This window comes from Hakea prostrata, chromosome 1 (genome assembly GCF_041222555.1).
Source record: "Hakea prostrata isolate BN-2017 chromosome 1, UWA_Hpros_2, whole genome shotgun sequence".
Taxonomy (NCBI): Eukaryota; Viridiplantae; Streptophyta; class Magnoliopsida; order Proteales; family Proteaceae; genus Hakea; species Hakea prostrata.
The window spans coordinates 36,864,529-36,882,101 of NC_142600.1; the positions used below are offsets into that span (position 1 = coordinate 36,864,529).

The following is a 17,573-nucleotide window of genomic DNA, read 5'->3' on the forward strand; positions in this document are numbered from 1 at the left end:
GCTCTTGAAGGGCTTGTTAGCAACTGGAATGGACGGAAGTTGTGTTTAGCGAAGTGTGGAGTAATTTAGTTCCTTAGCCTGGGGACAGATTTGGTCAATGGATCATGTTCTATTTTTGTTATTCATACCTAGAAACTTTGCAGGAATTAAATTTGGTACTTTTCCTTCTATACTAGGTATAGGGTTAAAGATGTTAAACAATACGTAACCATTCTGATGTGCTAGACCCATTCTGATGTCGCATCAATTTGATAAGCATTTGCCAGGCAAAGCTCTTGGTCTCAAAAATCACTAAGAACAGCTTATGATACAGGAACTGAGAGCAGAAATTGTTTTAGATCAGCTTATAATTATATTATTTCAAAAATGTACATATCTCACACTGAAAACCCAAAATTTGTTACAGAGAACAATTTAAAAGCAAATGAATCCCATTTGTGATTTAAAGTTTATAACAGATCATATACTCCGGCCTACCAAAATCTGCAAATATCATTGCGGCTGCAAAACATGACCAATCTTCGTTTCATTGATAGAACCCTGCAATTCTGGCGCAGATTGAACCACCGCAGTAGCCGGATAAGATGGAATAGCTCCTGGATTTATAGCCGTGTAGTAAGCTTGCTGGTTCAACAATTCCGGCATTGGTCCAGTAGATACGGTTGGATACTCGTAAGCCTCCATAGCTGTAACTCCCTTCACTCCTCCACCATGCACTTGACCCACGCTTTGAACCGTATGTGGGAACCCAACTGGAATTCTCTGAATGTAAATTGCAGACATCGGTCCTCCAGCGGCCGGAACTTTTCCCGGTAGAACCGGGCCGGTGAAATAGTAAACAGGTACTGGTTGCATTGCCGCCGGAGCAGGAAAATAACTTGCCGGAATGTGTTGCCACGTAGTGTAATCAGTATACCTGGTTGGATGCGAAATTGTTTCTTCCCCAGTCTGGGTTTCCTTCGAATCGGTTACCGGAACCGGTTCCTCAACTTTAGTCTTGACTGGTGGTAGATCAGGTAATGAAATCGGCGAAGCCGGGTCGGAACCGGATACGTTTCCTGCCAAATCGGGCGTGATTTTGGATTTACGCGACTCGTCCGAGTTATCGAAGCCGAAGAGGTAATCAGGGATTTCCGAGATAATGGAGGAGACCTCAGAGCGGCCACCTTCTAAAGAAGGCGCGTTGGTTACAAGTATACCACTGTTGATCGCGTCCAAGAACCACTGCTCTCGTACGCTCTTGGATTGGCCGTCGATGATGGAGCTAAGATTGCCGGAACCGCCTGAAACGGTGGTGGTGAAAAGGAAGAGACGAAGACGAGAAGTCTTTGAGTTAGAACCATGGGTGATGCGATCGTACTCTTCCATCATGTTCTCTACGTCTTCGTCGGTGGAGACGGTGATGAGGGCGTCAAGGTCTTCGTTTGGGAGCTGATATTTGATGGTGATGTCGGTAGTGCCGGAAAGTTTTGATAGTTTGGCTAGGAGTGAAGAGAACTTGGTGGAACGGTTCACGGCGACAATACGGGTGTCGCCACCGACATATCGGAGCTGGTTGTCATAAGGACGTGGCAGAATCCGGCCGCCGAAACTGCACATGAAGGCTACACGTGGATGAATTTCGTCGTTTTGTTTCTGCGAAGGAGATGGCGGAGAAGGATACACCGGTCGCGGTGACTGTGATATGGTGTCTGCGGCGCCGGGAACGACGTCATCTTGGTGGTGCGAAGTCATCTCAGGCTACCTTGTGACGGTTACCAATAGAGGGAATGCGATTCTATGCTGGGGTCATTCACGTAGTGGAAAAGAGATTTATAGTGACAACTGCATCACACTAAACGTTTCATGACATCATAGCGTGCGGGAATATTCGGAACGTGTGCAATTGCAATACATGTAAATCAACCAATAACTTCTATCAAAATAAATAAATAAATCAACCAATTATAATTACAATTGGCAGAGTCTCCAAGGGAAAGAAAAAAAAACCTTGATGGGTTTGGTATATGAAATAATTCTCACTCCCTAATGTACACTACATATTTAAAAGGGAAATTATCTATAATCATTCATAAAATGAATCATAAAAGTAAATTAAAAACATACTTTTTTTTTTTTTTTTTTTTGCCAACCCCGGTTTATAAACCGATGGTTCGATCTGCGTCGCACACCTGGCTGTGGTGAGTGAGTCTCCCAGTGGGGATTTTTTGCATCCACAAGGATTCGATACCGAAACCTTACTTAAGCGAACCAAGCTGCTTACCACTTGGACCAACACCGTTGGTAAAAATACAATTCTTTACCCATTGAAATAAAAAATCTCAATTAAGATTAATCTTTATACAATCCAAACACTCTCTTGGTGGACAGTTTAATATAAGAGAAACACTGTGTGTCTTTTCTTTTTCAACAAGAGGAACACTATTTGATAAAAGAAAAATGACATACTAATGCATTAATAAGTAATAACTAAAGATATACACATGTTCAACTTCCTTCATTAATGGAGATAAGAATAGGACTCTAGGATGTTAGGAACGTGATTTCCAAGAAACATTATGCAATTAAGATTACCAAATTTCATCCGACTTTTGTTAATGATTGATATCGATATTGATATAAATTGATTTATATTGATGATCTGACCAATCAATTTTACATTCTTATCTGTATCTTTGATCGAAATTTGGTTTTTTTTATATTTTTTTATAAGAAATTCACCCTGATTTGGTATTAATCAATCTTGTTGCACTGGTTAACGAAATCTCATGTGAAGAGTTTGGATCACATAGTTCTCTTCTAATGTTATTTAATTACACATATTATGTGGGGCCTACGTAAAACTTATTGGAAATTCACTCTTAAATTATTTATAGTGCTCCTCTCACGGGGAGAGATCGAACTCCCATATTAGCATGCAGATATATCTATGAAAAAAGAAAACAATCCAATGGTCACTGGGGCCATTCGATTGGATTTTAGAACATATGTGATGCGTCCAAAATCTGCTCAGCCCTTAGATCTCCTCGTGATGACCTGCAAAAAGAAAGCGTCAGACGTGGTCCGATCGCTGGGGTCGGGAGTCCACCTCCGAAGGCTAAGTCAGTTGATGAACTTAATCACAAACGGCTCTACTAGAAGCACATAATTAAGGAATGAAAGACTGGGAAATATGATCTAGATCGTAAGCCTCTGATAGTTTACATCTACCAGTGTGTATATGTGAATTTGAGTTCCCCCTCACCTCGTAGGTAAGTAAGGTTTATATAGAGTGTACCTTCGAATCTTCTTCGTTGGATGTACTCGAGCCTTCTTCGGATAGTCATTGGATCTTAATAGTTAGATCCGTTGAGCGATAGACTTCTACTAGTTTGGACTAGTAGAGGACTCCTCAGATAACCTTTAGGTTAGGTGATGATTATCCCTTCGATAATGATAAGCAACAGTCGCCAATTTGTGCATGCCATGTAATTAACTTAATCCATAAGTTGGATCAGAGCGTGCTTGTAGCTGAATTAGTTTTCTTCCTCAGCAAACTATCTTCTGGATCCGGTTCGCTCGGGAGCGAGTCGATTCCCTCTGTCTCGACCTGGGTCGAGGGTCAAACCAAGTATGAACCCGGTTCGATCATATTTTCTCCATATCAATATGACACCATTTAAATAACAAGGAACTTAACCTAGTGATGCGTCAAAAAAATTGATTAGCCCTCCGATTCTTGCAAAACAACATCAGATGTGAGCTGACTTAGGTAAGCCACTTCTAAAGGTTAAATCAATAAGAGCACCACCTAAGAACTCTAACGAGTGTAGAGCTTAATTGAAAGATGAAAAAATGGAGAAAAACTATTCAGCCACCTTTTCTTTAGTTATGCTTTAGTTTATATAGGGTTTGCCTCCTATTCTCGACCATGGGATTAATTCACAAGTCTCATTTATAGTCGTCTGATTGTAGGGTTTTCTTTCTTGCATATAAGTCAGTTACGGTTTTCATATAGAGCATGATTGTTTATCCCAAGTTTGACGAGATCACATCTCCTTCTATAACCGTCGGGTTCCTTGGTGCTTACAATACCTCTGGTTTCAATTCTTGAACCGGTCCCGATTGAAATGATTGAACCGACCGTGGTCCTACCTGGTTAATTATATTTTACTCATCACGAGCCCCCCATACCGAGTGATCGGGATCAGGTCCTATCACTTGGTAGCTCTTTCTCGACCACGGACCTTGGGTATGGTAGATGGAAGTTTAAATGGCCCTTCGTTCTTCAAACGTCGCATTTATTGTCAAAAATGGAACGTCTTCTTGAGCCGTATTTACTTATCGTAAACCCCCCCCCCTTTTAACGCCATGTGCTTGTTGGGAAAAGGCGTCATCATGATGCCCTTTACTCGAACCATCTTCATCTTTTTTTCCGTTGATCTTGGACTAATATAATTCGTTGGATTCCAAGTCTCTAATTGTCACCTATTCTTGATCATCGATATAAAATAATCTCGTGCTTTCAAATCCATCCGCCCTATTTAAGCCATCCTTGGCCTTCGTTCCACTTCTTCACTTCGCTTTCTTACAAATTTGCCTATGTCTGAAGATTTCAACGAGCTTCATGCTACTTCATCCTTTGCGCATTTCATCTTCAATCTTGCTTCAAGTCTGAACAAGTAAGTACTTCCCTTTGCTTGTTCATCCTTTTCCTCTCCTTCTTCATTCTCGTGCTTCTCTTTCGGCTCTTTATCCTCCAGTAGCTCAGGGTTTTACCCACTTCTTTTTAGAATTCATCTTTAGGTTTTCCATATTATGGGTAGTGGCAAAAAGTTCGAGGATGATTCTATTGACAAAAATGGTTAAGGGGGGATGATTCAGCTAATCAACTGAGCCCTTCAACCTTTGTTGAATTATCTGTTGATAAAAACATTAGGGTCATTGACCGATGGTTCAGTCCTTTAGTCGAATCTTCTCGTAAGAGGCCATTGGGGAACCAAATGGAGGGTGAAGTTGCTACTTCACCCCTGTCTCACGAAAGTGTAAAGCTTCACCCAAACCAGCTTTTGGCGGCTCCCGACCATCGGAAAGACCTTCTCAAGGTCCTAGTTACTTTGTTTCTCATGTTCACCATGCCAAACTTGATGATATCTCTGAGTATTTTTCCATTCTATTTACCTACCTCCTTCGGGTCCCCAATTCTAACCCTCTCGAAGAGTTTTCCATGTATACCTACATCCTTTCTTTTCTTCTCTTTTTACTACCATTCTCTAAATCATTGGGACTTGTGCCCAGGTATTATAATAATAAGAAGAAACCCAAGGAAAGATCGAAATCCACCCTTTCATAGCCTCATAGGTAAAGCAATTATTTTTTTTTTTTTTTTGGAAATGAGGTTCATTCGGGCCAGCTTGCGCGCACCACGATTACATCCTCAACGGAGCTTTTATATAATTGATGCCGCCGAATGGATGTGAACATAAGACCTCCCCTAGAGAGGTTGGGCCTTTAACCGCTTTACTAACCCATCATTGGCAATAAAGCAATTATTTCACTCCCATTATATATATGAGATGCACTGATTAAAGAGTCCATCCACAGAAATCCAAAATTTAAATCTGAATTAAATTCTTTTAAAATTTAGAAGTGTCAAACCTTGTGTATAAAAGAATTCAATTTTAGAAGTGTCAAAAGATCTAGCTTGACGGATAATTTAAAAAAAAATCCCTTTTTCTTATATCTTCCCACTACGCATTTAGAAAAGAATCTCAACTCTTGATTTCAAATTCTTCTTTTAAAAAAAAAAAAAAAAAAAAGAAAAAAAAAAGGGAATTTTTGAGCAAGTAAAGGTCATCCCAAACCGGTGCAAAAGAGAAGAATGGTCCGCAGAGAATATATGTGGGAAAGCAGCTAAATGGAAGCACGACTGGGCAGCAAAATTTGCTTGTGTTCTTAACTTCCTATGGGGGTGGAGAAATCAAGATGTTCATGATGAATCTTTTGTGAGGCCTGGGAATGGTCAAGTTCTTATTGAAGAATACTTTGATGGAATACAAAATGCATGGAGAAGTTGTTGTTTTTTAGTTAAAATACCCATGCAGATGAAATACACTATAGGATGGAAGCCCCCCAAAAGGGCTGGTTTAAATATAATACCGATGCTGCTATTAATAGTCGACAACAATTTGCCCAATTAGGTGGACTCATTAGAGACAAGGATGGTAATTTTAGAGGCAGGTTCACTAAAAGGATTTCCCTTTGTGAAGGTCTCGAAGCAGAATTATTGGCAATCCAAGAAGGTTTGTCACTAGCATTAAATATGGGAGCTTGGCCAGTCCAAGTTGAGTCTGATTCCCAGCAAGCAGTCTCTTTGCTCAATCCAGGTCATAAAGAGAGATGAAAGTATGGCAAGATAATTGAAGGAATTCACCATCTATTCGTTTCTAGAGGACATGTTCGTTTCAGTCATGTGGGAAAAGATGATAATCAAGCTGCAGATTGGTTGTCTAGGTTCTCTATGGATCCAGGAAATTCATGGTCTTTTATTCAGGAGCCTCCTCCGGATTTGATGGAGATTCTCCGTGTTGATTTTCAAGCTAGCTAATCTTTTTTTTTTTTTTTTTTTTTTTTTTTTTTTTGGTCTTTTGTCTTTTGACCCCGCTTATGTACCAAAGAAAAAAAAAAATCATCCCAAACCAGTGTGCCTTACCAGCACAAATTTTAATAGCAATCTTAAGAATTAAGATCTGAAGTATTACTAAGTTTTTTAATTTTTTTCTATTTTTGGTAATAGAAAATATTCCTAAGCTGCCAGGTTGTTAGAATCTGAAAATTGGAGGAGACAGATGTGTGCATTTATTTACAATTAATTTACTTAATATGACATCTCATCAGAAAAGTCCAGAGTCGACTTTAGAGCAGAGGCATGAACATGGCCACACGCCGGCGTAAATTATTTTTAGTTAAATCGCAAGATATTTCTGGAGGAGATGAAGATCATCTTTGCGTTAGCTCCCACACAGTGAGAAGAAGTAGAAAGAAAGGGAAAGTTCCGAAAATTGAATCATATCAAGTCCATAAGAATAAGGGCTGTAAAGTGGAGCCAATTCCAGAAAACCAAAAGCAGAACAAACAACAAAATAGAACGGTGAATACGATTATCAATTAGTGCATTTACGAGAGATATCTGTACAATTATAAATCGAACAAAGAATCAACAATTCTGTTCCGACTGCAAAAAAAACACAATAATAGTAACATGATCTTCATAGAAAAGCAAAGAATAAATTTAACTTACAAGTATTTTTTGATCGATCTCTTGTGCTCTGAAGAATGCGAAGGTGTTCTTTCGTTCAGATCTTACTTTTATATATTGCTTGTTGGAGAAACGGCGAGAGAGAAAGAGGGAGATGGGTTAGAGACTTGGAAAACCAAGTTTGGAATTTGAATGACCGAGTGAGGTTGGGAAGGCAGGAGAAAGGCGGAGCGGTTGTGGGGTATTAGTATTTAGTCGGTCGGTGCTGTGAAATTACTGTTTTGGGTTCAAACCGTAGAACTGTCCCTTCTTATTCATCTGGAGGCGTCCACCATGTGGCCATGCCAGTTAAGCAATCTGCAGTGCACTGCCTTACCGTTTTACCAACGTGCCTTGCGCGTGTATAGCCGATGGGGCTGCAACAAGTTCGATAAAATTAAAGTTACGCCAATGATGGGTTAGTCAAGCGATTAAAAATCAGCCCTCCCACGGGGAGGTCCTGGGTTTGCATTCACTCGGCGGCGGTGTATATTAGTAATTTAGTTCCCACCCCATAATAACAAACTACCTTTCTAAAAAAAAAAGAAAAAAAATTTAAAGTTACTCTACATTTATATCCATGAAAAAGCTGGGTGAGCCATTGGTAATGAGAAAGGGATCTCAATGGCTCGATTTGGAGTGGTTCTAGGTTGGGCTTAATATTTTTAGACTGAAAACACCGAAGTTTGATACATACCATTTATAAAATTGTGATTTTGGTTTGGTTTTAATTTGGTGTAGTTAGGGTTCGGATTGACGAATAGTTTGGAGCAACGGTTTAGATTCGAATTGGATTAGTTTTCATACCATTTCCAACCCATTATCAAGTCATTATAGCCCATTTCAAATTCAAAACTATGAGGGTCATGAATCTTACCTCTTGGGCTTAAGGTTCAAACTAAACAACTCTATTTGACTTCTTTAACCTATTTAAAGAGTAAAATAAACTCAGAATCTTATTAAAAAAATTACACATGACATATTGATGTGTCCAAAATCTGCTCAGCCCTTAGATCTCCTCGTGATGACCTGCAAAACGAAAGCGTCAAATGTGGCCCGACCGCGGAGGTCGGGAGTCCACCTCCGAAGGCTAAGTCAATTGATGAACTTAATCACAAACGGCTCTGCCAGAAGCACAGAGCTAAGGAATGAAGAACTGGGAAAGGTGATCTAGATCGTAAGCCGCTGATAGTTTAAGTCTATCAGTATGTATCTGAACCTGAGTCTCAGATTGTGTGTTTTCGATCCCCTCACCTCATATGGTAGTGAGGTTTATATAGAGTATACCTTCGAATCTCCTTCGTTGGATGCACTTGAGCCTTCTTCGGGTAGTCGTTGGATCTTAACAGTTAGAACCGTTGAGCAATAGACTTCTACTAGTTTGGACTAGTAGAGGACTCCTGAGATAACCCTTTAGGTTATGCGATGATTATCCCTTCGATAATGATTAGCCGCAGCCGTCAATTCGAGTCTGCCATCATTAAGGTAATTACCTTAATCCATAAGTAGGATTAGGGCGTGCTTCTAGCTGAATAAGTTTTCTTCCTCAGCAAGCCATCTTCTGGATCCGGTTCGCTTGGGAGCGAGTCGGTTCTCTCTGTCTCGACCGGGGTCAAGGGTCGAACCAGGTATGAACCTGGTTTGATCATAATTTCTCCGTATCACGAGCCCCCCAGACCAAGCGTTCGGTCGATCCCGAGGGCTTGGTTTTTAACTGGATTTTTCGTCAGGCGATAGTGTAAAATCCAGCTTTTACCTAACCCTGACCCGACCCGGTCATTGTTATGTTTGTAGGTCCAAAGACCCGAAGTGGTGGTAAGAGGGACTTATGGGCCCTACTGGTTGATGACGTAATGTCGGGATACCAGTTTATGGACATTGATGATGCTGCTCCTTCCTTGAGCACATTACCAGTGTTAAGTTAGAATCTGCGCACTGATGAAGAGCGAGACAGTTGAAATAGCAAACGGACTCCGGTGCATAATCCGAAGGTACTCCCTGAAACTAGACCTCTTGAGTGAACTGTAGGAGAAAACCCCATGCAATTTGACCTTGTATAGCCCTCCAAGTCCGCACCTAAAGTTGCTGTACTATTCTGTAAAATTCTGCAGAGTTTGTTTTGGTCGATACTATTGGTCGATACCATCGACCAAATGTATCGACCAACAAGTCTGCTGAGCCCAGATTTAAAGATTCTTAGAATATTCTTTTCTATTTATTTATTCCTCGAGATTGGAGCCCTATCCTCGCGTCTTTAACATCTGGGAACGTGAGAGAGCCTCCCAAGAACTCCTCCTTGGTAGTGGTGAAGCATCTTCTTCATCAATCATTGCCAACCACTTATTCCTACCTTCTTGTTCCACTTTAAAGGTATGACTCTCTCTCCTAGTCACTTTCTCACTCATCTTTTCTCTATTTTACTGTTGGGACCATGGTCAAGGTGCTGCAACCTTGCATACACCTTGCCATGAACCTTCTAAACCCCATACAATGATGTTTTCACCGATATGACTATGATTGATTCACCTCATGATCATTGACTACACATTTCCATGATTTATTGCTTACCAACTTGCTTTATTTACCAAAACTGAGATGAAGCTCGTGATTTACTTAATCTATACCTTGCATATGTGCTCCATGTTACTTCTAAACGATTCCCTACCTAATCCCCCATGTTTTCCCCTAATTTGCATTGAGTTATAGCCAATGCTATGATCTACAACTCTTAACCTTAATATGTCAATTTGGGGATTTCCAAATGGACCATTGGATTATGAAAGTTTCTTGATAATTAGTGTCCCCATGTTGTGCCTAGACTATCCTCCAAGTTTCATGTCAATCCGAGACCAGGAAGACCAAATCTGGGCAAGAATCCGAAAAGCCAGCTTGCTGTCCGGGAATTGAATTGGTCGATACTATTGGTCGATACTATCGACCAAATGTATCGACCAATAGAGTTCTTGTCAGCAACTTTTGCCCGATTCTGATTCGTTTGATCTCCGATTGTTCCGATTTCTTCTCCGACCTTTCATATATGCTTGTTTAGGACTTTAAGACTATTTGGGCCCTTGCTTGTGATCTTGGACCATTCTCTTCTCCGATTCAAGGTAAGGATAGTTATCGATGTAATTACCTAGGATATGGAAATCTTGACTTGGTATTCCTATCCTAGTAAATATAGTTTCTAATTCATATCCTTATCATGTTAGACTTGCTACATATGTATTTTAACGGTAGCTTTGTGTTTACATTATATTACTTCAATGTTGTATCATGTTTATCAATTTCAATATATGATGACTTATGTCAATGTCATGAATCGAATGTTTATTATGACGTTGTATCTTGTGAACTGATATGATGAACTTGGGCATGTGATTGCTTAAGTATAACTTGGGATTGAGGGGTACCCTACTGGTGCTTCTGTCCTTGGACATCGGAGGGAATAGTATGGGATGTTCTCCGAAGGTGTCCATTGACGCTTTCCCGGGTTATTGAATGACATGCATAGGATTTGTCTAGATGTATGGCTAGGATGTCCCTATCATATCAGACCCGATTCGGAAGGGCATTGAGACCGAACAACCCGTGGTAGTAGTGTGGATTTGTGGGCGCTCAAGACCGGTATCCACTCCGTGAGAGGACATAAATTGCATTACGGTTACCCGAAAGGGGCCATTTATTGGTAGGGTTACAAATGGCTAGACTTGGGCTCACGGGCACTCAAGACCGGTGAAATGATCCGTGAGAGGGACGTGAGAGCTTCCCGTTTACCATTTGTGGATGACCAATAGGGTTGATGAGTCCGGTGAGTAATATCCGTGACTCTAGTGTGAAGGATACCGGAAAGGATCCCGAGAGGGGAGGAATGGAAGTATCTGGAACTGGCATGATATGATTAAGTAGATGACTTGCATTGGGCTAGGCTATACCCTGACATGCGCCAATACTTAGACCAAACGGTGATGTGAGAGAGCGGTGACCGAAACCCCCAACCATGGATTTGTCCGAGAGGGATGCACGGGACCCAATTCACCCCGGTGATGAGTGACCGAGACTACCTAAAGAAGTATGGTGCTATGACTTAAAGCATGTCTACCATAGATGACCAGCATACTTAGAATAAAGTCATATTGCATTATATGCCTCATATCATCTGCATCATTTTATGATTATCTTGTGGTTTATGTGTGGAGGGATAACTTCCTTGCTTGAGTTCTTTTGAACTCATTCCTTTTCTGTTGCAATATTTTGTTAGGCTATTCTACAGGTGATTACTCCGATGGTACCCTCCCGAGACGGACCCGGATACCTCATACTACTATCCGGAGGCTAGCTACATGAAGACTTCGGTGACCATACTGAAGAAGATCACCCGGCGTACCAGGGTTAGCCCTGGAGTTGTATGGGAGCAGTCATGTTGGATCTCCATGGTCCTCACTTTTGAGGAGGACATATCCATTGTGGAGGAGATTTATGAGTAGTTACTACTTCTTTTTGTGACAGTTAAACTTAGAAGAATTGTAATAACTTTAATTTATCTTCATAACTTGAGACTTGTACTTAACTAAATTTTGACCTCACTTCCGTTTGGTGAAGGAGTGGATTCCGCCCACTGCTTTCTTAAGTTATCTGATTTGATATTTATTTCCGCACTCTGATTATGTCTGACACCTTATTTTTGAATTCCATGATCATTCATTGTTAGTTTATGATTATTATCTGTTCATGATTGTATTATCGTTGATGTGGATTATGTGGTCCCTGAACTATGGATCTGGCAGGGCGTGGATCACATCCCGGGTATGCCAGATAGGGTACCGGCTGGGTGGATGTGACAGATAGACTCTGCATGCTCCATTAAATGTCGTATCACATTTAATACGGTGGTCACTTTTCCTCGAGCGTTGTGAGGGTAAGGCCACGTGTCTCCTTGCAGTCGATCTGTCGTGGCTCACGTAATCCAAGCGACGGTTTCCGAACGCCTGTTTCGGATTCGTGAGTTCAAACTTTCAAAACGTCTTTCAATCTCAATCGTCGATTTTGAATCAATCTCGATCGTTCAGATTCCCGAACACTAGTGCGGGAGTTTTAAAAGCGGTTCGTTGTCTTCGTAGGTTTCATTCTTCCTGTCTGGAATTTGAACCTTTGTTGTCTGCTTTGCGCCTTCTTGCTCTCAAGCTTTTGCCTCACTGAATCAGTAAGTTTACTGGTCTTTTTCTTTTTGTAGTTTACTGAAACAAGTAATGGCGGATAATAGGGCTTCTCTGGTACCCAGTGTTGGTAATAGTAGTGAAGCTTTTGCTTCTCCTCCTTTCGAACAGTCGGATAGTGATACAAAACCCTAACTGTCCTCTGGCGCGAGTTTGCTGAAGTTTCTCAAAAAGGTTTAGAGAGAAAAACCGAAACTCCTCCTGCCTTCCTCGAGTCTGGATCTTCCAAGATTGTCGAGTCTTCTAGGCAGCCTCAAACTTCCAGGTCCGATGGTGGACCTGGCTCTGTTCCCTCCATTTATAATGAGGAAACCCTTCTTTCAGCCATCCAAGATTTTGATTTTCCTTCCTCTTATCAGGTTAGGGCTCCCCTTTCTGATGAGAGGGTTGATTCAACCCTTTCGGGTGAATTTTCTTTGTACATAGATGCACTGGAAAGCGGGGTTCGCTTTCCCTTTTTTAATCCTTTGTTCTCCGCAGTTCTGAATCATTGGGACATTTGTCCCGGAATGCTCCTTCCCAATAGCTGGCGTCTCATCGTCGGCTTCTTGGGTTTGTGTTTTGAACTTGGCATTACGCCATCTCTTTCTCTCTTTGTACATTTTCATGTTCTTTCTATCTCCCATCCTCCCGGATGGGTTTTTTTGTCCAAACGTAAAAAGGCTGAACTTGATTGGAGGGGCAGCATCCTTGCCAAAGGAACTTGCCCTTCTAACCACAAAAGATGGCGCGAACGATACTTTTTCTGTCGAGCGCCTCCATCGGATCTTAACTTCCCAACCGCCTGGAGGTGGTGTACTTCTTCTTCCGAGAATAACCAAGGCCTCCCCTTATCCAAAGAAGACGAGGCGGCCGTCAAGAAGATCAAATCCATTCCATGGTATCAAGAGATACATGGACTTGAGGTGGAGTATAACTCCATTCTTCAGTACTGGGGCTTGGCTCATTGTGAGCTTCTAACCATCATCCTTTAATTTTACTGAAGTGATATGTCTTTAATTTTGACTCTTGTTCTTCTTTGCAGTGCCTCCAAGAATGAACCCCGAGAACCTGCGAGTGAAGGCCGCTAGGGCCGTTGCGATAGCCGAGCAACGATCACCCAGAGCCTTGACTGTAGATCAAGAGGCTTCTGTTCCCTCTCCCGACCCCTCTTATAGGGGTATCAGGAATATTAGACCCATGGCTGATGCTTCGGGTAAAGGGAAGAAGCCAATGGTGGAGAGGTCCAATGTCTCCTCCTCCGCCCGAACCAAAAGGAGGCATGATACAATTGATGCTTCCTCCCATAAAAAATCCAAAGCTTCAACGGATTGTGAGGAGGTCTTCACCCCCCAGTGGACCCTGAAGTTGACCGATAGGGTGACTCGGGACCCTGAGAAAGCAGCTGAGTGGAGCTCCCTCAGTCTTGTTCCTTCTGATCGCTAGGAATTTGAAAACCTGGATGACATTGCCCTTGTTAGTCAATCCACAAGGTACCGGTCTTCTTGCTTACTTATTTTTTCATAATTTCTTATGACTTCTTCTGATATTTTCCGCCTTCCCAGGAATGCCGTGTTGAGCTTCTATCAACACATGGAAGCATTGAGCCGGGTTGGCCGCAACAGCTCCTTGCTGTAAACCTGTGAAGAGAATTTGGCCAAGGCCAATTCTGAGATAGACCGGCTGACTGCAGCTGCTGAGGAGCTGCAGAAAAAGCATGAGGAAGAAGTGATCTCCCTCAAGGAGGCCCTCAATGCTTCGAAGGCTCGTGCCGCTACTGTCGAGCGCGAGGCCAGGAAGCAAAAGGAAGCTGCCACGTTGTTCGGTGACAGGCTTGAATTCCGATGTAGGGAGAACGAAGAATATTTGAAGTTGGCGATCCCTAGCAAGCCCGAGCATATAAAGCCAAAGCTTCGGAAGGAGTGTGTTCGGAAATACCTGAACAGCGTGCCTTTCTCTGAGCTGCTAGGGGCCTACAACATTCAAGCTTATCGCTTGGGGCAGAACGACGTTTGGGAGCGAATTCTCGCATCAATCCCTAACTTCGATACTGCTCCCTTCAGTGAGGTGTGCCATAAAGAGGTCTTCGAGAAAGTTGGCATGGATCTCCCAGACTGGGCTCAGGAAGAAAATGATCCTTTTCCAGCTGACCCTCAATATGAGGCATACCTGGCTGACGAGCCGGCGCTTCCAGAGGAGAAATCACAAGCCGAGTCTCAAGCTGCTGCTATAGAGGACTCAGTCAATGTCATTCTTGAGGAAGGCTCTTCTGAGAAAAGTCCTCCCGACCAGGGTCCCTCGGGCAACGATGAAGAAGAGGCTTAGGGAGTTATCTCTTTTTTTTTTTTTTTTTTTTTTTTTTTGTTTTGTTTTGTAAAGATTGACCTCCTTATTAATGAATAGACATTTCTTTTTCATGTTTGGCCCTTCCATTTCCCTGCCGAACTCCTGTCTTGAATATCGAAGTATAAATGATAAAATTTATCACTCAACTTCACATTCTTCGACGAATAATAATCTTGTAGAAATATTGTGAAGATGTGTTTCAGAAAGATGCATTAATCTTCCCCACTACTTCATTTATTGCAAAGTACACACGTTTCCCTTCTGCGAAGTCCAAACGTTTTCTTGCTTTTGTATACCATTCACTGTTTCCAATGAATTGGAAATACACCCATTATTATAATGGCGGTGCGACGATTGGAGGTATCTCTGCATCGGGTGCTCGCTTCCACATGTTTCCATGTGGCATCCTTCCTACCGTTGATCTTGCTTTCTGCGGAATTCGAAGCGTCATTTTGATCTGGGTCGTTGGTTGTCCTTAGCTTTTAACCGTCGTCTTAATACCTGAGGCTATTTAAAGCCTTCGTGGGTACTCTCCATTTATCCTGCTATCTGCAAGTTAGATTTGCTAAAGTGCTAAAGCGACATTCCGTCCTTCTGCCTGCTTCCGTATTCCTCGTACTCCAACAATAGCTCTATCAACTTCTGAACAAGTGAGTTTTTTTTTTTTTTTTTTTTTTTTGATTACTCATCTCTTTCCCCACTTCCCCCTTGAGTAAACTGCAGAGTAGTAGTACTTGGGGTTTAGTTAATCGGGTTTTTCTAAAGTGATAAAGAACTAGGGTTTTCCCTTTTTTTTGTTGTCGTTGGATATCTGTACTGATACGGCTTTTCTGTTTGCATAGTGGCTCCCAAGATCAACCCGAACTTTATCAGAGCGAAGTCTAGCAAGAAAATCGTTCTGTTGGCGGTGGTTGGGGCCAGTGAGGTGGTTTCAGCTAGTGAATCCTCTAAGCGTAAGGCGATTGCTGTTGGTGAATCTTCAAGTCAGATTCTCACAGTTTCTATTGATGCTGCCCATACGTCTCTTTTGCCCGAAGTGATCGCTCGTCTTTCCCAGGAAGATCTTGATCACTCCGTTGTTGATGGCGTTGCTGACGCCCCTGCTGCAGAGACTGTTGGTGCACCCCCGAAGGAGACTATTCGGGCATCTAAGGCAACTATGTTGGCGTCTGATGAAGGTGTGGTCCCAGCAGGCGCTGCTCCTATTTCCAATTCCAGTGCTTGTTTGGCATCCTCCTCCTCTCCTTTGGAGTTGGAGGATTTTGCCACTAAGAAGCGTCGTCGGGTGACAGGTGATGCAGCTCATCCTTTTCTTGATGTAGCTCATCCTTCTCATCCTTTGCCCGAATTAGTGTCAAACGAGTTTGATAGAGCGTTGGAATGGTGCACTGCTGCTCGAATGACTTCTGAGAGCGCAATGCTTTCCAAACTCTCAGATGAAGTCTTTATGAAGTCACTGGTGATGTAAGTCTTTCTTCATTATCTTTTGATTCTGAAAAATTACTCTTCTGCTCCTTTTTAACTCGGAAGTTATTTGCAGGAGTCTTACTGGTAACTTCCACCACCAAGTGGAAGCAGCCTCTAGGCTCAATAGGTTGAGCAATGAAGTTTCCAGGCTCCGGGAAATCTCTGAAGCTAAAGATGCTGAGATTGCTCGCCTTCAGAAACTAGCTTGGGAGGTTGTAGGAGAAAAGAATTCGATGATCCGTCGTCTTCAGTCGGACTTGGATGATGCCAGGGAGAAGATCCGGCAACTGGAGCGAGCAGTTGGAAAGTCAGGAGCCAAAGGATCTGAAACGTTACCCCAAAGGCAAGCTGTTGTTCCTTTGCCCGAATCCCTTCCAACTGAGAGCCTGCGTCTTCAAGTATTTACACAGTAAGCCCTTTGTTGATATTCTGAATGCTTATAACTTGCAGGCGTACCTGGATGGTGAGAACGAAGTATGCGAATCAATATTAAGGAAGGATCCTCATTTTGATACGACTCCCTACAGTGTTGTTTGCCATCCTGAAGTATTTACCGACCTGGGTATTCCTCCTCCTGACTGGACCAAAGAAAAGATTGATCCTCCACCTTCCGATCCAGATATTTTGCATTATTTGGAAGATTCTCCTGTTTATCCTCCCCTGGAAGAAGTCAATTATGACGAGCTCGTCTTGAATGCAAGTTTGGTCGAGGACCATACTTCTCCTGGACAAGCTGGACAAAGAGTATGAAATTGCGGAGGATCTTATGCATACTGAAATATTTTTTGTAATCCTCATTTCTCCTCTTCTTTTCCTTGAATCTACACCAATGGTCGACTCATATGTTTGTTCTAGCAAAGTTGTGTCGATCTTGTATAACTTCTTAATAGTCACTGATGATGACTTTCTTTTTTGACCGAAGATTGTATCCAGCTCTTGTAATTGTTTTGATACTGGCCTCTTTCGATCTTTTGAAGAAATAAGAAATTAACTTCATCTTGAACTTTGCTAACCACTTGAATCGCTGTTGCATTAGGTCTTAGTTGTTTGAAAAAATGCCTTTACTTAAAGATTTCCGGAGAAATACAATAATTCTGAGAAGGAACTCACTCGGGTTTTAAACCGATGCCTTTACTTAAGGATTTCCGGAGAAATACAATAAGTCTGAGAAGGAACTCACTCGGGTTTTAAACCGATGCCTTTACTTAAGGATTTCCAGAGAAATACAATAAGTCTGAGAAGGAACTCACTCGGGTTTTAAACCGATGCCTTTACTTAAGGATTATTCG

General features: G+C 42.0%; 1 protein-coding gene across 2 annotated transcripts; it reads right to left on the reverse strand.

Moving 5' to 3' along the window:
- Positions 1-349: 349 nt before the first annotated feature.
- Positions 350-7,437, reverse strand: LOC149028889 (uncharacterized). Of its 2 annotated transcripts, none has more exons than XM_089149389.1 (2): positions 7,280-7,437; positions 350-1,824 (listed from the first exon to the last, which is right to left on the reverse strand). In XM_089149389.1, the coding sequence occupies exon 2, from the start codon at positions 1,732-1,734 to the stop codon at positions 493-495; it is 1,242 nt and encodes a 413-aa protein (XP_089005515.1). In that variant the 5' UTR covers positions 1,735-1,824; positions 7,280-7,437; the 3' UTR covers positions 350-492. The 2 variants fall into 2 exon arrangements, with proteins under 2 accessions (XP_089005515.1, XP_089005507.1); XM_089149381.1 differs by having other exon boundaries at positions 350-1,834.
- Positions 7,438-17,573: the final 10,136 nt, after the last annotated feature.

What these genes read in the sequence shown, in the direction of transcription:
- LOC149028889 (XM_089149389.1), bottom strand. Translation starts at nt 1,734, where the DNA reads ATGACTTCGCACCACCAAGATGACGTCGTTCCCGGCGCCGCAGACACC.